At 40.1% G+C, this 27576-nt stretch overlaps 1 protein-coding gene across 1 annotated transcript in view; it reads right to left on the minus strand.

Annotated features, from left to right (window-relative positions):
- Nucleotides 1-27576, minus strand: part of CDYL2 (chromodomain Y like 2) — a 55078-nt gene that overhangs the window by 7368 nt on the left and 20134 nt on the right. Inside the window, exons 2-4 of the mRNA XM_084533139.1 lie at nt 16153-16747; nt 7839-8056; nt 989-1161 (exon numbers count right to left, since the gene is read on the minus strand). Of these exons, the coding sequence (XP_084389265.1) occupies nt 989-1161; nt 7839-8056; nt 16153-16747 (986 nt within the window). The remainder of the gene's footprint in view (nt 1-988; nt 1162-7838; nt 8057-16152; nt 16748-27576) is intronic.

Genomic DNA, 27576 nt, shown 5'->3' on the forward strand with positions numbered 1-27576 from the left:
AAATATTTTGAGAATTTCAGAAATATTAAAGTGAGAACCAAAACTGATCTGCATTACTTGTAACCAAGATAATTGGTGGTTAACACATCACATAACAACTGTACCTACTCTCATATTTTATAAATACATCCAAAGTACGTGTCCATTGAAAGACAAATTCTTTAGTATTCCTTCAGAGATTTGTTAGAATTTGCTGCTTAAAATTTTAAAGCTCTCAGAAGAATCGTATTTGTGGGAATTAAAAAATTAAGAGACCAAACCCTGTGCTGGTACAGACTGGTGAAATACCACTGACTTCAGTGTGGTGATGTTGATTTATATGGGAAGATCCGCCAAATATGAATAAAGGATACCTTGTGGGTAATGGAAAGATTTGGTGATGTATTGTGCAGATTGATTTGTAGACTGCATGTCATAAACCCTGCATTTCTATTAAGGTAACGTGATATATATATATATAAGGAAAGTCACATTTTAGTTATGAAAATAAAACTACATTTGCATATATATTAAGTAATTTAAATTTAAGAAAGAGTGGAGACCCTTCTAATAAGGCTCTGAAATACAGTGGAAAACTGCTGTTGCAACAGAATATGACTAAACCATGGATTCCCATTTGTACTGAAATTCATTAAAATGATGAACATTAAAACAAGTAAAATATCTGCCTTTCAGGAACCACTTTAGAAAATGAAGCAATAGCGAATTTGGAAAAACAACAAAGTTGTATTTGAATTTGGAGGATTAATTTGAAGTATTAAATACAGAGAAGTGGAATAAAATAAATCCCTGTGGATAGTTAGCACTGGAATAAATGTGCTTTCTTTTGTAATAAGGAAAGGTCCAAGGTTCTTACTAAACAAATTTGTAGGACTATAATTAGAAGGCAATCAACACTTAAATATACAACATTTTTGGACCTGATAAATATCTTTATAATCACACACTGCATTTCATAATTTAGAGATCATAGGTAAGCTTGGGTCACCTTATAGCTTCTGCAATCCTAGTGCTTTCCTTTCTTCTGTCATTGGATAACCTGCCAATTAAATATGAGTAATCTAGGCCACTACAGAATACACTTCCCACTGCGCTGAGAAGTAAGAGTTTACTGTCATCAGCTGATGCATTGCACAATGCTCTCCGAACTTCCTTCATGATCTGTGGATAAAGAAAAGTAAACAATTCGACATGCATGCCGTTGCAATATCATTTCCCTACTTTTACAAACCTTATTGATTTTGAGAGACTTAAATTTTGGGCACTATTAATACTTACATCAATGATATATATTTATATAATTTTAATAGAAAACACTGAGAGTTTGCAAAATATTTTGTCTTTGGAAGTGCTTTGTAGATGCTTATTAAGTCAAAGAGTTTTTAGAGCTCGGCTGTTCTTTGCTTTTTCTATGGGAAATTCTAGCTAGCTTATGCTATTTGCTTACAATTTAATAATTTCAAATATCACTCTTTTGTATTCAAAATTCAGTGTACATCACTGTAACACAATAATAGTCTTTAAACCTCAGCAGGTTGTAAATAAAATCTGTAAACCCCATTTTTCAGTTCTTCAACTGCTTTGGTTTGTATGGCTTGAACCAGAGCGAGGTAGCACAAGAGGACATTATAGACATCATCATGACAAATATATTATTCATTTTTCTGCGGTCAGTGATATTGTTACAGCCTACAAAAGTTAGAACAAAAATGCCACTAGAGAGAGAGATGTTTTTACACTCTGATTTAGGACTGGATCAAGGTATTAATCGCACCATAAATCAAACTAATCAAAATCTGTATGGGATTGAGCTGCTGCTATTGTAAGAAAATAGCCTTTCATCCAAGTACAATTGTTTTCCTAATGATTTTTAAAAGGAAATGTTATTTCATGAACTTCTTGTCAGCAAGTAGCTTGTCAGCACAGTTTGTAAGCTGTAATCGATTTAAGCAATTTGAGCTTCCCCTCTTTTTCGTCAGAGCTTTGCTCTTCACCCCAGTAGGGCCCTGATTTCACCTAGCATGGCACTGCCTGGGCCTGAACATCCTCGTGTGTCAAAGCACCTCCTATGCCCAGGGCCCCGCTCAGCCAATTGTTTCTCATTTGCTCTCAGGGTAAATTTAAGTAAAAGATAGCACAAGGTGGTTGGGGCATCAAATTTGGTTTCCCTGAGAGAAAACCAAGATTTTTTAACTTGTGATTATTTCTGTTCGCTACTTAATGCTTCCAAAAATTTCTTTATATCTCCAAAGTGCTTTATTTAAGAAACACAGAAGTTTTATTTTTACTCTTCTAAATAGGTAGGCTTCTATGAGAAATGTTGCGGCTTCTGCGAACAAGTTTGAACTTGTATGTTCAAGCCACGGAGTGCAGTGCTGTCTGCTTTCCATACGTTTGCATAAAAACACCCCGTTGTTACTGCCTGCTGAGGCTGGGACGTGAGAAAGCAGGTGGTGAACTTCTAGGTGCTTTACTTTTACACGTGCTTTACTTTTACACCTGCACTTTGGAGCTGCTGCACTACCGAGTACGTGGCAGTGGGTGCAAGTGAAGCAATTAAAAGCAGCAGAATGTGGATGTGCGTTTGAAATTCTTGTGCAGGTACAAAAATGGCATTAGGAATATTACAAGTGTTGGTTCTTCTAAGAAGCTCAGAGGCTGCCTTCACTTCAGATGGAAAAAATATAGGCAAAGCTGCACGTTTTGTAAAGGGGGAACACAAGGAAAAAAATACACAAATCTCTGTCCAAAGTTGAAAAAGAAACTTTAGAAGGTGGTAGATGTTAGAAGTAATAAAGCGTCTTTTGATTTTCCTAGTTCCATGTGAATGCCAGATTGCCTGTCCCCAAAAGCTGCTCATTCATAGGGAAAGCGTATAAATAATATCACAGAGTAAGAGTCAAACATTGTTACGTACTCTGAGGAGCTCTGCCACGAAGTGGTACTCTGTTCACTGAGTTCCCCTCCTGTTCCCCCTCCTGCAGTGACATTTGCTTATGTGCCACCTCTGTGATGTAACTGCTGCTGTCCTTCAAACACATCCCTACCACTACAACCCTGTCTCCTTTTTATCTCACCCCTTAGAGATTTGGATTGCTAAAGCCATCTTAAAGTTGGTACACCAGAATTTAGAGCAGAGATCACACTACCTTTGGGAAGAACCAATGTTCTCCTGTCACTGTTTTTTCAGTGTTTAGGAGAGAGGGATAGTGAAGGGCCATTTGTACAAATTGATTTCTGGCATATGGTTGAAAATGGGGAGGCTTTGACAATATACTGGAGAGTATTTTTGAGCAGGAGTGGAAATCTATTTCCACTACTTCCCTACCAAAAGAAAACAGCACGACAAAACAGAAATACATAATGTAGCAGTGTTTTCAATCTCCAAAAGATTTTTTTGTTTTGTTCTTGGAAATATCTGTAAGTTTGGTGTTAATGCAATCATTAAAAGGTGCTCAGAAACACTGGAATATACTGAATCCAGTGAAGTCAGTTGTCACTCCCTTGTTCTGTGACATGACTCCTTGGCTGTGCCATCCCAAATTCACCCGGTTACCTTATTGCCTTGTCCCTCAGCCTATCTACATCCAGCCTGCTGTGCTCTGTTGCTTCTGAATGCCTTGGCACCGTGGCTTTCGCCCTGATTATTCAGGTATGGATATTTCCCTGTAGATGTTTATATGATTACAGCAAAGCTACTAACAGTAAAATAGGATAAAAGAGATGGTTTGGGTTAAGGGTTAGAGAGCTGTGTATTAAACTGCACTACTCTAAATATAATTTTGGTTCAGAACCTGCTGTCTGTGTTGAAGTATAAATTTCGATTTAATGCAGCAGGGAATTCAGTTTACATATATAGAGATGCTATGTGTTTCAGTTCCATTTCTTTATCAGATTCTAAACTCTTTTTCTCTCTTCCATGGTACTTAAACCTTCCTTCATTTTGGTGTAACTGTGGCATTTGTCCAATTTATTTATTTTTTTGTTTCTGTAATGGACCAGATCTAATGCCACTATGTGCAGGGCTCCACAGCAGTATTCTCCAGTTCCATGCCTTTTTTTTTTTTCTTTTAAATTAGTCTTTTTCTTTTTCTTTTCTTTTTTTTTTTTTTTTTTTTTTTAAATGTCCTTTTAGGCAATTATCACTTGTGGGGGCAGTATTTTTATTTGCATTTGTTTGACTAACATTTCTGAAGAAGCTTTATACAAAACGGTTTGGCCTAGTCCTTCAGCTTATGAAAATCTATCAGCTTATAAATTCAGACCAACCCTAATGCCTCACTTACTGATTTATTGAAACCCAAATATATAATAAAATTACCACTTTCTCAAAAGTTGCTTATTTTTTAATCCTATCACGAAAACAAGTTGGTTAGTCCTTTAATAGGACACCTTGTATTGCAAAACAAACATAAAATATTTAAAGGTTTCATTAAACTTCTAAAAGCTTATTTTAATGCCTTTCACAGGACAGAGGAAGTTTTAAAAGGTGCTTGGTGCCCTTTGCTTTCAATATTGCTTACATTCTGGGGAAATCAGGAAGCTGGGAATTTATTGCCTTAATTATACAAAGTGTCTTCAACAGAAGTCTCTTGTTTATATGAATAGAAATACTAGATAAAACGGTTAACTTCTCTGAATCTCTGAGGATTCATTTTTGATATCCTTACAGGTAAATATTCTGTAAATATTACAGTAAAACTAAATCTTAAAGCCATTCAGTTGTTCTTGGAGCCTCTTCCTCAATTGTGCCTTTTTACACAAATGCACTTCTTGTTACTCGCTGGCTCTTTGTGCAAACAGATTCTGAGCCCTTTCTGTTTGACAAACAGAGGAGTTACGAATCTGCAAGGCTGGCTTCAGGCAAGTGTGGCCAAAGAAATAATTTGTATGAGAGCAAAAATACAGAAAACAGTAAAATAGTATCTGCTCCTCCGCCTTTTTTTTATTTTTTAAAGTCAGAAGAAGTTGTAAGTAAGGAAAAGTGAAGGCAAGGCAGTGCTCCAAAATGCACCTGGTAGGACTTAAAACCCTTCGGTGCTCATGGCTAGAAATTTGAAACCTGCCTCTTTTGTAGGTGAACTGTACTTGAGGTAGTAATACTCGTCTTCAGTGCACACTTTAGCTGCTTGGGGTACGTTTTGTGTTTAATTCAGTGGAATATTAATTCCTATCTGTATTAATAATATGCAGTAAAAACAGTGGAAGGATCCATTTAATTGAAACAGAACTTGGATCCTTGCAATGTGCTGAGATAAAACAGCAGCAGCAGCAAAATTGGAGAATGAACTTCAGAAGCAGCAAAAGGCCTGTGAGAGACAATGCCCTAATGGAGGCGGTAATGATGAAATCTTTTTGCATGTCTGCTTTAGAAATTAATTTTAAAAGTGGCAAGCCTGAGCCACTGCAAAAACAAACCAAAACAAAACAATCAAAAAACCAAGCTGTGCCATTTCATGACACTGGCTTCAAAGTTTTATAAGGTCTTGTAAAATGTAAGAAAGGATTTCTCTAGTCCCTGTACATTTTGTAGAAAAATCTCAATTACTATAGTGGTGCTGAGCCAACTTTGGTCGGTGCAAATGCTGCTGGAAGAGCCTCGACACTTTGTGCTAAACCACAGGCGTGATGTGGTTACCAAAATGTGGGATGAAGATTCAGGTAGACTTTTCTAAGCCTTTTATTTTTTATTTATTTTTTCCTTGTAGAAGTAAGTTTCATGGCCACAAGTGCAGTATCATGTCAGAGATAAGGAGGCCAAGTTTTGTTTTGAGTCAGCTTTGACATGCAGAACACTGTGCTGTAATGCTAAAGTTTTTAGTTATTTTAATTAAAGTGAAATTAAAGTGGCAGAAATAGCAGAGGGCAGTGGATGAACAAAACGATTGGATTCCATCTGAAGATTAAGGTAAAACCCAAAGGGAAGCAGGGGAGCAGGGGTGTTTACGGGTGAGAGTGATTTTTTATGAGATTAATTTTATAATGATTGTGGGCAATGCACCCCTTTTCCTTTCTTTAATTCATTTTTTCCTAACGTGGATGGCTGAGGATAACCAGACCGCTATTTTGACCACACTGAGTAAACCTACTCTCTGCAAGTTAATCATTTTCTATTTGGCAAACATAATTTACTGAATGTTTAATCGAGCTTGAAGTTAGCGTTTCTTTTGGCAAAACGAAACACGCTCTCTTACATCTTGTAGGAGTTTGGGGTTTGTGCCTTTCTATTCAGTGGTGCTGTAAGGGGCCAAAACTAAAATTGTGGGACTTTCCCTGAACTACTCCATCAGTTTGTCTTAGCTATGGCCATGGGTGACAAACTGTAGGGACAGCACATTCAACACGCTCCTTTCAGTTTCTTGAATTTTTGCTGAATTTACCACCATGGGAGGTGCTGGATTTCGTGGTGTGAGTGCCCAAGGGCTGCAGCCTGGAGCGAGGCCAAAGAAGTAGCTGCATGGTTGCCAGCAAGCGGCCTTCAGAGGCTAACAGCTTTCAATTGCTCTCAGCCTGGATGAGTTTTAAACAGACAAGTGCAGAGAGCTCATTACCTTGATTAATTCCTGGCTATCCAGATTCTGGTCAGTAAAGCAGCTCTTTGAAATGTATTTCCTAGTTGTCAAATGAGCTCCCATAAAGGTTCTAGAAATAGTCAATGCTGGTGATGCAAGGAGAGGACTATTACGTGCTCATCATTTATTCTTAGGCAGAGGTGGGCTCCAGGCATATTGAAAGTTTTCAAAGAACGAAACAGATTGCTTTGGCAGAGCTGAAGAGCTTGAATTAATTCACTGGGCAGTGCATTTGAATGCTGCTGATGTGGAACAGCACAGCCAGCAGTGTAAAGATATGTCTGTTCAGCCTGAACATGCTAAGTCCTTGATTTCCTACCTTTTTTCAGGCCCTTGAGCTCTTCATTTAAATTACCTGCAGCGTCAATTAGTGGCAATTAATACATGGATGGAATGATGGATTTGATGCAATCATCTAGCATGTTTTTAGGGACTAGTATTAAAAGCAGGTGTTTGGTGTTCTGGGTTAATTACTGAGACCGTCCTTTAAATATTAAATAGATTAAAAACTAGGAGCCATAAAGGTATGTACCGACAGTTTTAACTATTTAGTGTAATTCTATGCATTAATGTCCATGTGCGTGTGTGCATTTGGGAAGGTGGAGTCAAATTTAGGGTCCACAGCTTCTCAGCCCTTCCTGTGACTACGTATGTACTCGAGTAATACAAGCTACAAGTCTGACCCTAAGTGTATAATGTTTTGGAACAAGGGAATTCATTAGTATCGTGTATATATTGAACATCTTTATGCAATTCAGCTGAGACTAGAACCCTTAATTGGCAAAGATTTCATAACTAAAGATTCATAAAGTGATTCAGAAAACAAGCAATTAGGGATCGAGGTATAGTTTTACAGTTACTGTTTCAGGATATAGCCTCAAATGCCTCCATATGCGACAACTGGAGCGCTGTTTAAATTAATATAATGAAAGAGACCAGATTTCTACTAAGGACGGTAAATATCAATTACTTCAGCATGTGAACAACTGCTTCATACAGCTCCATGCTGGAAGTACAGACTCTGGCATTCCTTCCCTTCCTTCCAATTTTCAGTTTCAGACATGCCAATTCAGAATTAATTTCCATTGCATTCTTTTTGATAGAAATCCCAACCATGGAAAAATTAATTATATCTGAACTCCATAATTTCTTTTTTAAAGATAATCACTTAGCATAAAAATACAAAAAATACAGTTCAAGTCCAGCGTTTCCACGATAACCCACACATCAGCATGGTTTCTTTGGCTTTTAGGGCTACATGCTTACCTCTGGGGTCAGTGCATTGTTATCTGAAGTCTGACTCGAGAGCAAAATATGTGTGAAACCATCTTCTTTCCGGACTACAATGTCCCTGAACCGGCAGTTACTTTCATTTTGACGCACGCTGTATCTCAGTCTCTTATCGAAGACATAATCTTTTTCCCCATCTAGTTTCCTTTTCACAGTGCTGTGTAGATTCAAGCTGCCATTGGCCAGAGAAGAACCTTTCAGATGGAAACAATCAGAGCATAATTATGTCTATACTTTCAAAGAAATGGAGTCATACTTTTTATTAGCTTAAACATAATGCAATATTTACAATAGCCTCTACACGATAAGTTTGGTAAATCAGAAATATGCCTGTCTAGTCAAATGTGGCCTCAAGCCATTCCTATTATTCTTTAAAGCCTGTATATTCCAACATGCAGTTCCTTTTTGTTCTCTGATCAGACAACCACTGGGTCAAATGACTTGTAGCATGTGGGACTGGTACTCTTAATGGGATTCAGCTCTGCTTTGAAGATGAAAGCAGTATCATGGTCTGTCCTATCACTTTGGGGTGATCCCTGGATTCATTAGGAAATTCCAATCCAGCTTTGGATGAACTTGACAAGGCAGGTTTTGTCCAAATCCCATTTTTCAAAGTTACATTTTCTTCCTTTTATGGTGACCAAAAAGTGATTACGAAATGCCAATTTTAGCAAGGGTTGTCTCTCGTTGCACATCTCTATGTGATGGTAAGTTTGGGGAGTTCTTACTGAGCTGGTAGATACCACAACTACATTTCCCTTCCCTCTACCCATATGGTTAGCATTAGAAGTAGCAGTTACCCATCACTGCTCTGATCCCAAGCTTCTCCTCATTACATTTTGCAGTCACAATAATAAGCTGACTAACAGATCTGATGCTGATATTGGACCTCGTACACTGAAAGGATTAATGCCAATGCCATGTTGGATGGTATCCAGCATCAGGAAAAAAAAAACAGAACTATGAAAATAAAGATGAAAGTTCCTTTTGAAACATAAATGAGAGTAATAACAGTTTATTCTGTAAAAGCAGTTTATTTTGACATACAGTTGGATGACCTGTATGTTATTATTTTGCTCATCTTTGGAGTTCCATTGCAATAGGCGATGCATCGGGAAATCTTTACAAGATTTCTATGCAAGACTCCTTTTCTAATTATAGAAGTTTCACACAATTGCCATTAAAAGTAAAGCAGGGACAGGTTGCTGATGAACAGGGAGGATTAAATCCACTCTGTTCGTTGCAATAGTTTCCAAATGTTTTTGTTTGTCTGTTTAAATAGACGTAAACCCACGATACTCCCTCGTAGAGAAAGGCTAAGATGCAAACCTTGCCAATGCAAACTCATTCCAGTATCTGGGATAAAACAGATGAGAATTTTTAAAGGGGAGATGACATGAATAGAACATAATTTAAATTTTATAGCTTAAATGACCACTCTCCAATTAAAAATGCTCTGTTGGAGTAGAATTGAATGGTAAATTCATAACAGATCACTCTCTAAAGCAAAACCAGTTACCTTCGATTTATGTCAGCTACATTTCAACTTAGTTGATGTTTGTGTAGCTAACTGAATGCTCTGGTAGCTAACGATTGGCAATGGCCTGTGGAATTGTTCAGCAGGTGAAATACCCGGGTACACCCTGCAGTTACGATACGTGATGTTAAAAATATGCAGAGCGCTTCAGAGTACTTACTGGTACCTCCCTTGGCTTCCTCATAGAACGGGTGTACACGTGTGTACACACAGATCTACATACAGAAACGTGTCTTTGTTAAAAAGTTTGCTATTTGTGTCGGTCATAAAGCTCTTTTCATAGTTAAATTAAGAGATCCCATCCAAAACATTTCCCGTATTATAATAAAGAGAGGATTTAACTGGTGCAAATGAATGCCTATGACAAATTAAGTTAAATCATCAATTTGAAAACAAGCATTTGAAGCCAGCCAAATTTGAAATTTTCAAGAATTGAAATAATTAGTATAATATAGTGAAACAAATTAACTATTTGATTGGGTTAGACATTCAAATATTATGTTTTTATCTACTCAGTCCTTACTATGTTGCTTGACCCAGCAACAAACTACTAGGATATGAAGAGGTAAAACTCCCAGAAAAGTGTAAAGAACTTATAAAACCAGAGGCATGAATGAACATTAAGTGGAATATGTGTCCGACTAACTGTACCGATCATCTACCTAGCGTAGAAGATTAAGCCACATCTATTTTAAATACAGACACTAAGAGAATGGTAGAAGATTAATTCACACAGATAATCCAGCTCAGCGAAAAGCCTCACAGAAATAATTTATTTCAAGTTTTTTTTTTTTTTTGTCACATTCTTCTTTGTTCGAGTAATGTCGTTGGTCTGTAAATTAAATATATGATGTAAGAAATTATAGATCTTATCAGTATTCTAACTGTCTGCACGCCAGCTGACAGAAATTTAACCTTGGTAGAGAAATATCTAAATTAAATTTGAGAGAAATGTAAATGGAAAAGTGCAATTTCCAAGAATGGATGATTAACAGAACAAGATGTAGTGAGTAAATTGTTGTCTCACTGTATACAGTGCATCCCTGTAATCTTGTTTAATCTGATAAACCAGAGAAAATGATCAGCAAAATCCAAAGACAACACGCCTGCAAGATCAGGCCAATTCAGCATGTCTGCTGCAGAGATGTGATGGAGCTACTGAGGGCTTGCTCTGGAGCCACTAAAGCATCCAGATTGTCTTTGCATGAGCTTTAATGGTTAGCACCTGCTTAACACATCGGGTAATAGTACCTCAGCACGTCAGAATGAAAAATGGCTGTGTCAGGAAAAAAGAGGCCTTCACAAAGCAATCTGTAATGCATGGGAAATAAATTACGGACGTCACAAATTAAGTGAGGAAGCTTTAGGTACTTCTAAACGTGGTTTACTGGCTTGGCAGTGAGTATATGATGCTCAGTCTAAGTACAAATTGGAAGCAGAAAATAATCCTTCCTGTACGGGGAGAGTAATGTAATCATTAACTTTCTTGTGAAGGTACCTAAACACATACTGGTATTTAGAAGTTTCAGTATTTCTTAAGGGAACTTAAGGTATTTCCACACCACTGGTGCATGCAGTACTCCTCTGAAAATGGCAGTGATGGCTGCTACTTGAGGAGGAAACCCAAGCTGGCCACTTTCTGCAGTCCTTTGCCCTCATATCATCTCTCATATTGGACAGGAATATGAGAAGACTGATCCTTCCCGTTTCCTTCAGTATTTCCTCGTGGACCTTTCCATGGATTTCTCTAATCCCTTTCTGAGCCTGTTGATGCTGTCTGTCTCTGCAGCCTCCTGCGGTACAAGTTTGAGAAGTTTAGTAACCACTACACAGAGGAGAATTTCCTTTCATCTGCGCTTTTATCTGATGTTCCACCAGTTTCAGTGAGGGGTCCCTAGTTCAGCTATTGAGGGATTTAGCGCACAACAGTTCCACATTTATTTTACTAGAGACCTTCATGATGTTATGAACTTTGATCATATCCCCTCTCAGCCTCCCTCTCTCCAAAAGAAAACTCTTTTAGTCTGGTAATCCACATCACCGTCTGAGCTGCCGGTCCCTGTTCCTTGTACTGCACTACTACCAAAGGGGAGGACACATCGTGATGTTCCCCTTGCTGCTGTTGGAATGGGAAGGTGCCTAAAGGCTCCAGATCACTCTGGGGTTCTGTTATACTGGGCACTGCAGGAAACAGATCAGAATTTGTAGACTAAAAAAAATGAGGTAGACAAAGAGTAGATGAGAGAGCAAAAAACGTGCAGTGAGCCTCAGATCCATCCCTCCGGGCTTTGGAGGGCTCGGATCTCCCCATCTACTTCTGCTCTGTGCTTCCACTCCCAGAGACAAGAGACACCTCAACCCACCCTTATTTTCTGATCCTTTCTTTCCGTTTCAGCACAGCTCTGCAGTCTCTGTGCCACCACTTAGTGACCTAGTGCTGATAGCCAGGCAGGCAGCCACACCACGAGCAACTGCTCAAGCTGGAAAAAAACCTTTCTCCAAAACCTTCCTTAATTTTCCAACAGATTGGGTTCATCTCGTGGGCTCAAGAGTACTGAAAGGGGAGGGGATGGGGATAACGACCAGGATGTCGTGGGAAGAAGGGCTGGGCTGCTCCTTTTGTTAGCAGCACGCATTTATGCTGACCGAAAAGGAGCTTTGGGTTTCATTTTTCTAGGTGAAATAAACCACAATCCCTTATTCTGCCTGGTGAAACAGCTTGGCATTCCTCTCGGTCTTTCCAACAGCCTTTCTCTGTCTCCTTTCTGTCTTTCTTGTGGGCAATGGTTAATACTGCACATACTTAAGGCAGCTTTCTGGTGATAATTTACTAATAATTTCAGACTTCTTCAGCTAAGGGAGCATCTGTAAGATATCTAAAAGCAATGGGTTTTTATCCAAACTGAGAAAGCAAGCATATTTGGTTGTCTTATACTGCCAGGATTTCTCCAGAATAAATAAAACAGAACAAGCTAAAAGAAAAACAAGAGGAAACAGTGACTAAGTTCATAGAGAAAATTTAAATTAAGGGCACCATGAGACTACAAAGATTTCCGTAATGGAGAAAAACAGTGGTTAGTGATACATGACAAGCAAAAATTCTTCAGCAGATGGCACAGAAATAGAGCAATGTAGAAAGGGAAAGAGGAAATTAAAAGGGGCTGGTTTTTGATGCTGTCAGGAGACCTGACAAAACAATCACTCTCAATTACAATGTATGGAGAGAAACAGCGAGGTGATAATGGGAGACAACAAATGTCACCAGAAGGAATGCTATTGTTAGCTCTCGAGAGCATCCGCCGATGTTCTCCTGCAGAGGTTTTCGACATGTTCCCATCTGCAGACCCTTAAATAACTGTCGGTAGAGATGGCTGCCCTCCTTCTGAAGGGACGTGCAGATGTCAGGAGAGGTTTTATACGAGAGGTCTGTCCCAGCTCCAGCACGTTGGGGTTCCTGGCCTCCACTAGGACGTGAATAATTTCGTGCAAACATCTGTAGATGTACACTCATCTTTCTGGGGTAAATTGCCTTTTTGTGAGAGTTTTATCTATGGGCTGAGCAGGAAACAATTATCCTCAAGAGGATGTACAAAACCAAACACAAATTGGTGGAAGCCTGTTAGAGCCGCCAAAAACTAGTTTGCAAATAGTTATTTGTTTCAACAGAACTGACAGCATGCGGGGCAAACAGAGCAGATATTTTTTGATTAGCTGTAGTATGTAGGGTACTCGCTATATTGCTTGGCTCCATCAGCATAAAGCAAAGGAATACTGCTTCTGGCTGAGGGTTTTTGGAGTCTTTCACTTGTGCTCTTCATCTCTAGACCAACTGAACTTAAAATTTCTAAATGCACTTTCTGTGCTTTCGTACACTTAGCTGCGAAATGAGGCTGCCATTTGGGCTTCATAGAGGCAAGCTCAAAGCTGACACAGATGTCTGCTTTGTAGGATCCTGCACGGGGCTGCCCGGGAGCCGCAGGGTCCGGGAGCCAAACCCAGGTCCTCCGGGCTCCGGCTTTGTTCTACATATAGCGCCTGGGAGCCCTGCGAGCGCTGGTGGGGCACGCCGGGCTTTCGGCTTCCAGACTCGGTGGCAGACAGCCTGAAACCTCTGGCATAGCTGGCTGCCTCCAAGCTAAACGTGGGAGTCCTGCCAAGCAGACTGCCACGGAGCTGCAGGTCTCGGGGGACGGAGCCTTGGGACCTTGGCACAGATCTGGAGAAAGTTTTGAAACCCAAGATGTTTGGAACAGACCTTCTGTTATTCAACAAATTGGCATTTTTTTTTTCCTCTGAAAATTTCTTCATTTGTAATTTGTAAAATTTCAGAGCAGTTTTAGTGTGACATCTACCCTGATTAAAGCGGGGCTGTGGCTCTAGCTGACATATGGCAGGGGCGTGCTGGCATCCTCTGCGCCACTTCCCTGCGAGGGTGAGTGCTGAGGGGTTCATAAATTGCTGGAACTGGTGAGGAGTAGTGCGAGGCTCCCTGATCTGACATTTCAAATGAAGCACATTCCTGTGTCAGGAAACAGGCCTTCTCAAGCTCTAGGAAAAAGAGCCAGTGATTTTATTTTGACCACTTGGTCTTGGTAGTCTCATCTGCCCTCTTTGTAGCTTTCTCTCTGCACTGTGCATGTGCTGGGTATCACAGAGCAAGACGGGAAGGATTAGCTGCTAGGCCAGGAGCCCTCTGTACATGGCCAAACACTGCTTTGGCACAGCAGCTTCCAACTGAAACAGAGCACTCTTACAGGGATCGTTTGGATGGGGTTGGTGGATACCATTCAGTACGTCCTGTGGGGACAAATGGAAGGCTCATTTGACCTTACAATTCTTTGTAGCCCTTTAGTTCTTCATTAAAAAAAAAAAATCTACATTAAGGGAGTTAATGCACCGTAAAGATGCATTTTATATCAGAACTTCCACTACAAATAACATAAAGCAAATGCATTAAAAATCATTAGAACCAATTAGAAACCAATAAGAAAGCAAAGAAAATCACGTTATACACTCCTGTAGTTAGATACACAAGTCCTTCTAGGGAAGCACCTAACTTTTTAAGCAGACTCACATGAGCTCAAATCAATCAAAACCCTGAATCCTGCGCTCTCTGTTGTGTCACTGACATCAGCTGGGCCACTTACGCATTTCAAGCTGGCCATATATTTTGCTAGCGTGTTTTTAGGAAGATACTTGATGCCTGAATTGCAGCAGTTGTAAGATGCAAGTATGAAGACCCGGCAAAGACAGCTCTGCCTCCCAAATCCAGTAGCATTTTCTAGGTTGCCAGTAGGGCAGAAAACGGGAAGCTGAGTGATATAATTTATGCTGACTTTTGAAAAGTTTTTGGCAGGGTGATTCACAAGAAGCTGTTAAGGAAATGAGTGCTATCATGGGCTATGGAAAGTGGCGAATAGAAATAAATAATTGGAACAAATGGTTACTTTTCATCATGTCAAATGTTTAGGAGTTGGCTGCCCCTAGGACCTGCAGAAGGATTAGTTTACTTCTTGTATGTATTAATGAAGTGGGAAGAAAAGTATGAGAGGAAAATTTGAAGAGAATACCAAATAAGTAGAGTAAAAATGAGGTAAGATTTTGAAGAGCTTCATTGAGTCATAACAAAAAGGTGAACTGGCAACAGTAAAGCAGATTAAGTGCATAATGAAAGGAATCATACATATAGCTGTGTTCTAAATTAACTGCAACCAGCAAGAAAAATAATTAAGAGCGACTGTGTATCGCTCAATGAAAAGCTTTATGCAGTGTGTAACAGCGGAAAAAATCATACGTAAAAGACTGTGTTGCCACAATATCAGTAAGCAGGAGGAAATCATTTGGAAAGGCTCCTGCTGGTTTTAAAAGGTATTAAAAAAACAACACCAAAACCAACGTACACCAAAAGTAAAGGTCAAAAATACCCCAAACCTAACAAAATGAAACAAAACAAAACAAGAAATACAATCAAACAATCAAGAAATTGATCAAATTAAATATGGATGCAAGGAACTTTCTGCCACAAAGCATCATCAAGGCTGTAAGTTTGGTAGGATGAAAAAAGATTGTACATATATAGGTAATGAGAAGCTACACAATTGCATTAAACTGCACGGTATTTTGTAGATAACATAAATTTATCTTCTCTGAGACCTTATTCTTTGAGAACTAAGCCAGTCAGTAACTAAGGCAGTCAGTAACTAGAGGGATTAGGAAGAAATTTTTCCTGTAGGCAAGTTGCCTTGTTCACTTCAAGGCTGTTTGTACCTTCCAGTAATGTCAGTAATGCATCCTGCAAGTTCTGGTGTTGCTAGTCACTGCCAAACACGAGGCTCTGGGAGGTCTGAGTATTCCCCAGCACTGACTACATTAATCCTTACGAACCTGAATGTTACCCAGACATACTTACCAGGATAGTGATAGTATCGAAAAACGAAGTCTCAGCATTATACATACCTCGGCTGTCATTCCTACTACATGCCTTGTCAGCATGGCCCCATCAGGGCTTCCTACTGCCAAGACCTGCAACAAAGCCCACACTGCTTCGTGCCACTCCGTGGGAAACAGAAAGAGAGAAGCCAACTGACAAAAAAGTGCCATAGTGTATTGGGAAAGGGGTGTGAAACTTGGTTATGTGCCTCTCACCACATCCCTTGCGTAGCATGACAATGATTTTTTCCATGAGTGGGCTCTTTGCTTGCAGTTTCTGCAGTTCCCCCCCCTCAAGAGACGGTAGCTGTGTAAATCACATACCAATTCCGTTCACAACAGGTGCGTCGTTACTGACTTCCAACACGCTGGGCAAGTTTTGTTCTCCTTCGTGATCATTTATATCCATGTTTTGCTGTTGTGAGCCATTCCCAAAATGTCTAGAATCTTTTTCATGACTGCCATCTCCATTCTGCAGACCATTATGTGGCTTTTTCAGTGGCATGATCTGTAAACCGCTGGGAGTAGTTCGGTAAGTTACAGTTTTAGCAGCCCTGTCATTAGCAGCTGCTGGCTTTGCTGCGTATCCTCTTTTCTGTTTTTGAAGAGAGGGATTAATTCTCTTCCTTTTGTGTGCTGACCCTTTGGCCTTCCCAGATTCAGAAGGTCTATGTGATATTTTCTCAACAGATGACCCTCGGCTTTCCCGTAAAAATTTTGGAGTGCTGGCCTGTTTCCCATGTCGCGATCGCTTTTCTCTAGTAACGTGTAGTCCATTGAACTCATCAATAAATTCCTCACAATGTAGGAGATGATGTTCAGGTTCCCAGGTGTCTTCGTTGCTTCCGTAGCCTTTCCACCTGATGAGATATTCCCATTTGCCCTTCTTGTTCTTCCTTTTGTCTACAATCCTCTCCACCTAAAAAAAAGAAAGAAAATCACAAAAAGTATCATATTAGAAAGAAAAGCAGCTTGGTCATGAGAAACGTGTTCTTCATTTGCAGCTAGGAAGGCCTCCTTGACATTGTAATGCAGCTTTAGTATTCATGAGATTCAGCTCCTACAACACGGTGCCTAAAATACGAAACGACTCCGACACTGAAAGTCTACCCAGGCTAGCCAAAAGGCAGCAACCTATTTTCCTGATTAAAGCTTATCTTCATTTCATAGGATGCAGTCCAACACTATATTCCCGTTGGATCCTACACAGACCACGCTGCGTGCTGATGAGGGCCTAATTGCTGTGTATGTATCTGCACGACAGAACGGCTGGGGATCGGAGTTACACGTTTCTGGTCGACAAAGAATTGCCAGGAACGGACCTGGCAACACATGAGAGGGATTCAGTAGCCCCAGTGGTACTTTGACAGCAAGGCCATTTTCCCTTCTAAAAATATTGAGACATGAAACGCCTGATCAGACCTGAGCTGGGAACCTGCAAGAGCCAAAATGTGAAAAAACAAGAGACCTGGAAGATCAGTACTGAAGGCATGATTTCTTCAAAAATCTGTTTGTAAAACGAGCCTGCTGCTGCTCCATTCCTCAGCTACCTCTTGTCTGAAAGAGCTGGATAAAGTGTCTTTTGCTCTGCTGTCAGCTCTTCAGCATTCTCCTGAATTCACACATGGATTAGGTACCTGTAAATGCCTTCTTGGTGTCTTGAAGCTATCCTGATCAGAGAACCAATTAGAACAAATTACAATTTTTACACACAAAAATTATGGCCATTACTGCCATCTGAATGCGAATTAACAGCACTGTGCTGTTGTGGACAGCAGACTGTGCAACTGGGGAAGTCTTTGAGCTATCTCAGCACTGGCAAGGTCTCAGCTAGAGGGAGAGTGCATATGAGAACCCACATTAGTGATCTATATTGGCTTGTGAGTGAAACTCAAAGAGAATTATTTGTTTTTGAGGAGAGGGGAAATGTAACAACAATCCTAAGTGAGTTAGAGATGGATGTGCAAAGGTAGAAGCAAATAATTCTGTGTGGATTGGACAGCAAGTCATGGGTTTGAACGGCATCAGGAGACACATAGACAACTCATTAGGAAAATCTTTGTGATGGTAAGAATAATTAAGCACTAGGTAGATAACTTCAGGAAGGTATAGAGGGTTTTAGAAGAAACAACTTTTGTCAGACCAACACCTGCCATGAGTAGAAACTGTTGGAAAATGGAGTATGGTGAGAAAACCTTTTGTGGTCTCTCCCAGGTTTTATTTTCTGATTAATTTTTTAACTTCTTGGAAATGTGGCTTAAGAGGAATAAAGATGTGACTAGTGAAAAAAAAAATCACTATTGTTAAACAAAAGCACCATTGTTAATTTAGAAGAAATAAATAAATGGATAGCTAATGTAAGAGTTTTCACAGCTCATCAAAGAAAAATGTCTCATGTAAAGAACAACAGTGGAATCTGTACGGAGAATTTAACCTTGGAGAAGGGCAATCACAGCCGTGTAAGTAATTGTTCTTTTTAAGTCCCCTGTTAGAGCAAACCAATGGATTAATTCTGTCTGTTCACTGGCTGGAACTGTACATTCATAGAAATCTTGGTGGGCTCCCCAAAGGCGTCTGAATGTAATTAGCAACTAAACATTATACTTCCATCTCAATTCATCTACCTGGGAACTGTGCTAAGATATCTGGGTCTGAGTCATTGTGGCCAGCTTCCCTCCATCTCCAGGGCACTCAGCTGCAGCATCCCAACCAGCTCATCCCTGTGCTCTGTCTTATCAAATATCTGCACAGAACCACTGAAGAAGCAAAGCAAGGAATCATCTGTGCTCTGAATTTAGCACAGTCCCCTTCAGGATTGCTCAGTGTGGCAAAACAATTAACTGGAGCTCAGTCTAGGAAGTTTGAGATCATTTGTGTTAAAAGAGGAAAAGTACTCACAGAAAAATGAACTGCCTTCTTGTGTCCTCATTTTGGGACGTGTGGCTTTCAATTGTCAAACTAATAGACTTACTCTGATCTTGTGGACTTCACAGGGAGCAGCTGTCCAAATTATCCCTGGCTTTGAAATACTTCTCATCCTCCTGTCTGGGACCAGCCGGTAAGACTACATCAACCTGCGGAACCCCGGAGTGGCCTGTGGTTGTCTGCGGATTTGTTACTTTAATTACTGCAGCTCAGTATACCAAGGAGCAAAACATATATATAAATATATCCTGGGGAAAAAATTAAATTGCTGCTAAACTCAGTAGACCACAGCTATCATTAGTGCAGAGAATTTGGTTTAGCACTCTTCTGCTTGTATGAGCTACACAGTGCATGCGCTTCCCCCTTCTTTAATTGAGGATTTCAGGCTTGGAACACAAGCTCTGTGTCAGGTTGATGCTACCTCGGAGTATCTTTGGTATTTCTTTTGATGGATTGCACCAGTTGTGTTGCCCTACTTGCTCACTGAAGGAAAAGCCTCAGAAAGGATGGACAAATAACTTGCCATTTTCAGAATCATGTACAAAAACCAGTTCTTCAACCTCACCTTTTTTCACTCCCACACAGATGTTTACATTTATCTATACTCTTTACCCATTTTCACATTGTTGCATCTCACAGGGAAGAAGTTCCTTGGAAATTTTATTTTATTTTTTATTGTGGAAAACACAAAATTATTTTGGTGATGAGACATTATGCATTTCAATTAAGAGGATAAAAGGAAAAAAACCACGAGTAGTCTTTGTTCCTGGAAACAAAATACTGGCAACGGAGAATGTGATTAACCAGTTCAAAACAAAACATCATGAGGGGACAATAGAAGTATTTATGAAATTGGGTCAAATTTAATAAATGGTTTCAGAAAAGATATTCAGAAAGCAAATATATTTGGGAAAGCCTAAGCATTTCATTATAGCATTTTCAGAACAAAGCTATCAGTGTTTCTCTTCAAATTTAACTAAACAAAACTAAGATGAAAAGGTTAAAGAGGCATTAAGTAACCTAAAGACAAAATGTTTTGTTCTGATCAGCCCCATTTTCAGTTTATTGTTTTGCTGGGGAGAAAATGAAAAAAAAAAAAAAAGTGGGTTGATCCAAACTTGTTTGTTGTCAATGAGTTTTTTGGTTCAGCCATCAAAACCACTGGCTTGACTAATGATGCATAAAAAGTCTGAGTAGATATTTACCTCGTCCTCATTACTGTCTCATTGTTCATTACTGAGTGCATTTGTGGGTAGCATCAAACATGCTTGACCTCTAAACATGGTCTCTTATCTCCCTCGCGGCTTTAAGTTCTCCATTGATTTTTATCCCCTTCAGAGTGCCACTGTGTTTTTTCACTGCATATAGTGAAATGCTTTAGCATGAGCATAAATATCAGTTTGTTACCCACACCTGGTACAGCCTGTCCCGTTTTCCTTCTATTCACAGTCCATGTTAATAAAGAACATCACTTTCTTGTATATTTGCTTTAACAGGTAGTATATAAAGTACTAGCCTTTCACAGAATCACAGAATCACAGAATTTTCTAGGTTGGAAGAGACCTCAAGGTCATCGAGTCCAACCTCCAACCTAACGCTAACAGCCCTCCACTTTCTGCATTCACTTCAGGTTACACAAGTTCGTATGACTTTTCTTAATGAGAAGTAATTCTGTGACAGCTAGTGATTAATAGAAATAATACTTTCATTTGTTTCCTAGAATAAACAATACACGGTCTTGGAATATGCAGAAAATACCTACAGCTTCCACGTCTGATTTTCCATTTCCCCTCTGTTCTGTCTTTAATGACAACTGAATAAAATCTTCTAAAAGTGACTTTGGTAGTTACAGTTTGCCAAATCCTTGAATTCACTATATTTGGTTTGGAAGAGTGAGTAAAGTCTAATAATATTAAAATGACCGTGGACAAAGTGTAACGGAGGGGTATCACAGATAGGAGAGTGCTAGAACTGACATAGCCCATTACTTGCCTGGACTCTGTCTCTCTCTCCATCTCTACTAATTCTGGGTATTTGGGGGAGCTGATATGTCACTGTATAATATGTTTAAAGAAAACAAATAGAATAATAGAATAATAGTATCTGTGCAAATGCATTTGCAACATACTCTTTAGCTTCTAAATAGTCTTAAACCTAACAGTATGCACAACTGCAGAAATTAGGATGAAAGTCAAAAATGAAATCTTTTTGTTAAAAAAAATGTACATTCTAAATTTACTGTGAAATTAAAAAAAATAATCCCAGACAAGTATGGTACAAATATGTGGAGCTTCATAAACTCAGGGATATGATCTGGTGATCAAGTGCACACGGTTTCCTTCTTCACAAAAGATTCAGGGTCAAAATCACTCATTTAACCACAGTGTTAGTGCCGACATCCAAAAAAAATCTAAGCCAAGTTAAAAAAGGGCAATTATCATTCAATTATTTCTATAGATACAATTGCAAAATCAGAGCACTATATACTCATCTCACAGTTCACAGCAGCTCTACAGAACATACAAAAAATCTTTACGCTCCCAAATAATCACCTTCTGGGAGATCAGTCAGCTTCCAGAAAGGTTTGGAAGACTGTGCATCTGCTCAGTGATTCCCAAAATACAAGTCATGGCTTCTTTGTCCATGCATATCTATGGAAACAACTTAAACTGTAATCTGTGATGCTCAGGTGGTCTCTTTGAGCATGTAGCACAGAGCAGCAGACTGATTTCATGACTCACTAGAAAAACTGCTTTTCATTACTCTAAATTACAGCCCTTGTACTGCTTTATGTATATATATTTTTTCTATGGAGATCCGTGTCCCGTGTTGTGCTTCAGGCTGTTGGAAGGGATGTAGATGTGTATTTGAAGAAGGTGCCAAGTAAAGAAAGGCAGTAAGACTTCTGCGAGAGATAAATGCCTCCTGATTCAGCAAGTTTGTTTTCTGAAAATTCATAACTGCTGTAACTATTGTTAGCTTTAATATTTTGCTTGCTTGGATTTGTGACTTGTGTCCCTCTTGTATTTTTATTTATTTTCTCAAAAAAAACCTGCTAATCAGAGCATTTGTTCAAGATGTAAGAAAAAGATGGGAGCATATCTTCTGAAAGGGTTGCTATCCACGTTAGTAAAATAATGCTGGAATGGATGCTGGGTCTCTCCTCAGCATCTGATCCACAGTTTAAAAACAGAGTAGATCCAATTAACGTGCCAGCTACAAATCCTCCCCGGTACTAAATTTGTGTAGTTACCTGGAAGGAAGTGGAAATGAAAGGGCAAGATAGTCACAAAATAAATAAGAAGACATTCCCGATCTCAATTATTCACAGGCAAAACCTCAATTGACATCTTCCCAGGAAGACGTTGATGTCAAGAAGACACTGCTTTTTATTCTTTTCCCTTTTTCTCTTTGTAAACATATGGATTTCTTCTCAGGATCAGAAGAGGTGTTTAACTTGCTAGTGGAATTCTACCAGTTCTGTATTTTCACTGGAAAATAACCTGTGAGCCTCATATTAAACTCAAGCCACTGCTTTAGGTATACATGTCCTCCAACACACGGACACGAAGGCTTAAGGCAGACGAAGCAAATGTTTAAAACCTGCTGCTCTTGTCTGGGTGTTGGATCTTTGCGTCCCAAGAGACATCAGTGCCATGCAGGCTGCCTGCTCTGCGCATTGGTGTGCCGGTTATCTGGGAGAGCAGAGGGGCACCGCCAGCTGTTTTGCAGGGGTAAGGAGGCAATTTGAAATTACTGCCACAAGTACTCTTTGCACATTCCTAAGACTTTTCAAGACCCAGCATTTTGCCTGCCTAAGTCCAGTCTGTTAGTTACCTACCCTGGCATCCAGAGATTTTAAAGAAACTGAGACATAAGCCGAGCTCTGTGCTTCCACATGCAATGTGATTTCCTCTTTGTGCAAGGGTTCTTCTGGGACAAGAAGCTCGCCTTTAGTACCAGTTTAGATAAGACAAAGCCCTGGCTGATAGCCTGCAGAGAAACAACCAGCCACAGCTTCCATGCGGTCCCGTATCTCTAGTGGCTTTACACAGTTTTTCCTGGAAGCCCCACCTTTCTCTGAAATGCAGGCTCATTCAAACTGAAACTCTGCTCTGGTCTCTCAGTTGTTCATTTCTGGAAACTGCCCTGGTGCCACATCTCCAGCTCCGCACGCGGTCTGTTTGCCCCTTTGATCTCATTCGTCCCTCTGGCTCACTCTACTAACAGAGCCCATTGCCGTGCCCTTCCCCGCTCTGGTTTTGCTTGTTGCAGTTTCTCCTGGTTAGTCTTATCCCTCCCTGTCTCTTAAAGCTATTCTCCCCTGCCATGTAACTTTAAGGATATGATCTAAATCATTTTTTTATTATCATATTGAAGTGTATGTGCATAAAAAGTACCTGTGGTGGATGTGCCAGAATCATAGTGGGTGTTTGAGCAGGTAGGTGCAACAACGCACCCAAGGACCTTCCACTGGAACAAAGGGACTTTTGTATGGACCTGTACTCTCCCTTGAGAAAGGACTGGAAAAGGAAAATTAAAAAATGATGCAGGGACCGGGAAGGGACTTCCTGATCAGCATGTATAGTCCCTGTCATTGCAGGCAGTTACATCATATAAACCCTTTCATGCTGCACACATTAATGATGCCAAACAAATTTCTGCCCTGGGCTTATTATTGATAGGTTGCAGAGCAAACAGACGGCAGTTCTGCGATGTAATCATTTTGTAAAATACACTGAAAGTTTCCATCTGGAAAACAAACCAGCTTTCTAAGGTGCAAAGGTGTCCTAGAATAGTAGAGATGCTCTTTAGCAGTAGGCTAAGTAATCCTGACGATGCTCCTTACATGTAAGAAGGGCGATACTTCTCCCTCTGCAATCCAGCTCTGCACCCATGTCGCCAAAAGAATGGGTTGAGGTGGCAGACCTCTTCAGGTCTGTCTTCAGGAAACGGTTTAAATCCTCTACTTAGAAACAGTAATCAACACATTCAATGTGGAAATCCAAAGAGCATGGGGGTTTGTATTTGATTTAAAGCATAATGATGAATTTCATTTATCAAGTCATCATTTTCTTTTCTATAGTAAATCAGTTCATGATTGTTTTTCAGTGTTTGCATTTCTTAAGGAAAGGAAAGCAAGAAGCAGGGCATACCAAATGTCCTTTACGTTAGAAATTAAAGTCAGTTCTTCCAGAATGAATCCAATAGTTATATCTAGAAGAGTTGATTATGATAAAGAACACTTACTTTTATTTCAGTAGTAAAGTGCAGCTGGTGATTTTTACTATAACACTCAATTTGGTTTGCTCATTATAGTGCACACTTTAAATTTGGAAATAACAGATATTTTCCTGGTGTGTAGACCAACTAAGGAAAAAAATAGATGTTCTTCCTATTTACTACCACAAGTGAGATAGATGTGGATGAAGTTTGCTTGAAGCAAAACTGTTCTTGTAAAGTCTATTGCTGTGGCAAGCACAGATGACTAAAAATGAATGAGAAATTTAAATGCAAAATGACAAAATATTTTGCTAAGCTCTACAAAGAGCTGGTGGTTTTGGACACCTGTGTGGCTCTCAGCTTTCTACACTGTGGACTATGTCCTGGGCTGTTCCTCTGCTGAGTTCAGTGGGGTTCTCCAGTTTTATACCATCTCAGAGTACGTGTGTGGGGAAGGTGTGTGTTTGTCAGAGATGAGTTCAGAACAAGCAAAACCTAGTAAGGACCTGATTCTGCCAACGCTTTCTTTAAGGGATATCAGCAGGATTATTTCCAATTTACTTAGGTGCACATACAATCAAAGTAGGAATCCCTGGGACTTAAACCATGAGATTTTTAAAATTTTTATTTAAAAAGCAGTTTATAGGAACAGGGAGAGGACGTGAAGAGACTCTAAGCAAACCAGTGTTTATATGAACATATCACAGTTCTTTCAGTAAAACTGGCTGGAATGTGTTAAAGATACTCATGTTTCTAAAGAGATACAGAACTGTGCATGCAGTAGGTAAAAATAAAACAAGGGCTATCTAGACTATCACTAACACTAGAGCTTTTCACCAACACTAAACAACACTAAATATGTTCAGAAATTCAGGAATTGTTAATTTATGTAAAAGATGAACCTGAAATCATTAGATTGAATTAGTGCTGTCTGTCTTCTTTTATATTCATTTTCATTTCATTCTCCTGTTACCTTGCTCAGTTCTAGCTTATTTTAGTGTTCTGTTGTACCGTTCACGCACTCTTTTTCTCCACCATATGGACTTCATTCAAACTCAACTCAAGGCCAGGACTTCAGCTCAGCACGCTTACATGCATCCCAAAGCTTAGCCAGAAGTGAAGATCCCCCCCCACAAAAAAATACAAAGGTTCAGCTATAATACACTATAAATAAATATTTGAACTACTCTGCTGTACTACCACTCGGTGACTCATTGCTTTACAAATGCCACTGGTACAACTGTCATAAAATAAACCACATGTTCTTGTGTGGTAGGTAGAAAATATTTTCTTATCCCTTTTACAGAAAAGTGGTAGACTTGAGCACGAAGAAGCGAAGCCTGGTTTTTGAGGAGCTGTTCGCCACTCGCTGGTTTCCATAGGTGCTGGGGACTCAGGATTTCAGTGTGAGCAGACTTCAGCTGCTCAGAGAGGCTTTATCAACCTCATGCAGTGACATCTGGGAAGAGTTGTCCAAGGGCAGCCTGCTGGCTTTGTAAAGCTTTTGTGCCGTGGGGGTGATGGGAGACACCAAGAGGGTGCAGCCTACTGGGGGACAGCAGGGCTCACAAGGTGACTGTGGCCAGCTACGTGTTCGTCGTACACCAGCCTCGCCTTGCTGAAGTACTGTAAGCACTGCAGAACTGAGCTCTACAGCGATCTTTGCAAGAGGACAATCTAACAGCTTTGTGGATATTTTTGAGGAACTTGCCCTGTATTGCAATGATATCTTGGGAAAAAGTAAAGCTCTGTGTTGAAAAACATGTCAAATGGACAATTAGAGCAGGCATCAGGAAGTTACGCCAAGATAAGGGATGTGGAATAGCAATTTTGGGGTACGATATGTAACGGGACAGAATACATTTTCTAGCTGCTGTACACAGGAAGACACAACTATCTTTGAAATGATCAATATAGATTTGACGGGCAGCAACCCAAACAATCCCCAGCCTACAGCTTGAATGTGAGTGAGGATGGTGTTCCCTCCATCGTGACTGAGACAAGAGGGAGAGCAAAATGAAGAACTCTGTCCATGTTGTATCAACGGCTGGGCAGGGACGAGAAGACGTCAGAAAGATAAATCATATATCCACTTCGTGCTTTCTATCCAAACCAGAATAGGAGGCAACTGGCTTGGAGCATCCATACAGCAAAGGCAGTGACAGTCACATTTGTGAACAATACCACACAGGGAGAGGCTTTGGAAGGAAAAGGCTAAAAATAGATAACTTTGTACAATATATGAGAAGGTTGAGGGGCGATCCTCTGAGTGAAAAGCTGAAGTAGCAGTTTGTAAAGTACTGGGATAATGAGAGAAGCAAAGTCATAAAATACAAAGGTATCTTGCAGAATTCAGTAGAATGCATCGTTTTCCTGGTTACACAAATGAAGGTAATGTGATGGCAGAATACAAAGTGAGCCAAAAAGAAAGGTAGAGCACAAGGAGGAATAAAGAAACATGCTTTAGGCGACTGTAATGCCATGCTAGGAGCTCAGAATTTTACAAGTATCCAGGATACCAGCACAACATCACGGAAGGATGGCACATACAGGTTCAAAAATTGGCTGTGGAACAGTAATTATCAAAAAGGAAGAATAATACACCATTGTCCCCTCAGAAACAGCATTCAGATGAGTAGGGTCAGAAGACCAAACTGTAACCTCAATTATTACTTTGGTTTTCAGTGCAGATTGAATTCGTGTTCCAGATCTGGGTTGTGCCCAGCATAAAACCCCCTTAGTGCTGGTGCCTGGAAGGAACGAGCTCTTACGGGTTGTCATATAGGCAGTTAGGAAAGCTGTCAGCATTCCTCAGACTGACGCATTTAAAAACATCTGAGTGCACCTAGTTAGAAATTTGCGTTTAAAAAATGGGGATGGAGCTCTAAAAGTGCAGATGTAAAGGAATAAAAGGGTTTGAGTAACTGGACGGACTCAGTGAGTCCATCTCAGTAATTGACCCAAGCCACGGTGATGTTAAGTGCCCCCATTCCTCTTGGTGGCAGGGCTGCAGCCCCGCGTTGGCCGTACGTCCAGGGGTTGTGGCAGACTGGGATCCTGCCCTCCTTCCTGAGGGATCCCAAGCAGCAACACTGGGGTTTCTCTGGCAGAAGCACAGATCCTGTTGGCTCACTGTAGGGTACTGCAGAGGCATGGGCCACCTCTTGATGCTGACGGCTACCATCTCTTTCTGTTGGTAGGTCATACGGATGTCTCAAGCGGCTGGGGAAAAATGGGTGAAGCTGAGGAACCATTTAGAAATGTCTGTGCTTGAAGCAGTATCGAATATGTAAGTAGTGAATATATTAGTGGGGAAATTTTCCATCCATTTGTTAGTCAGATTCCTAACTTGGGGGCTGTCGTAATGCCTCAGCTGCTCCTGGATGCATTTACAGCAATGGTGAGGCAAAGGGCTTTGTTCCCTGGGCCTCTGCAGAATGGGGCACTACATGTTTATAAATGTAGGGTTTTTAGATTTATTCCCTACATTCGTCTCACTGGGATTAGACTAGTATATGTTCTCTCCGTGGCACTATGCCAGTCACAGACTGAGGCTGTGAGGGCTGCAGCTGTCTGCTTATTATTAATTGAGAGTCAGTG

This window comes from Aythya ferina, assembly GCF_964211825.1.
Source record: "Aythya ferina genome assembly, chromosome: 12".
NCBI lineage: Eukaryota > Metazoa > Chordata > Aves > Anseriformes > Anatidae > Aythya > Aythya ferina.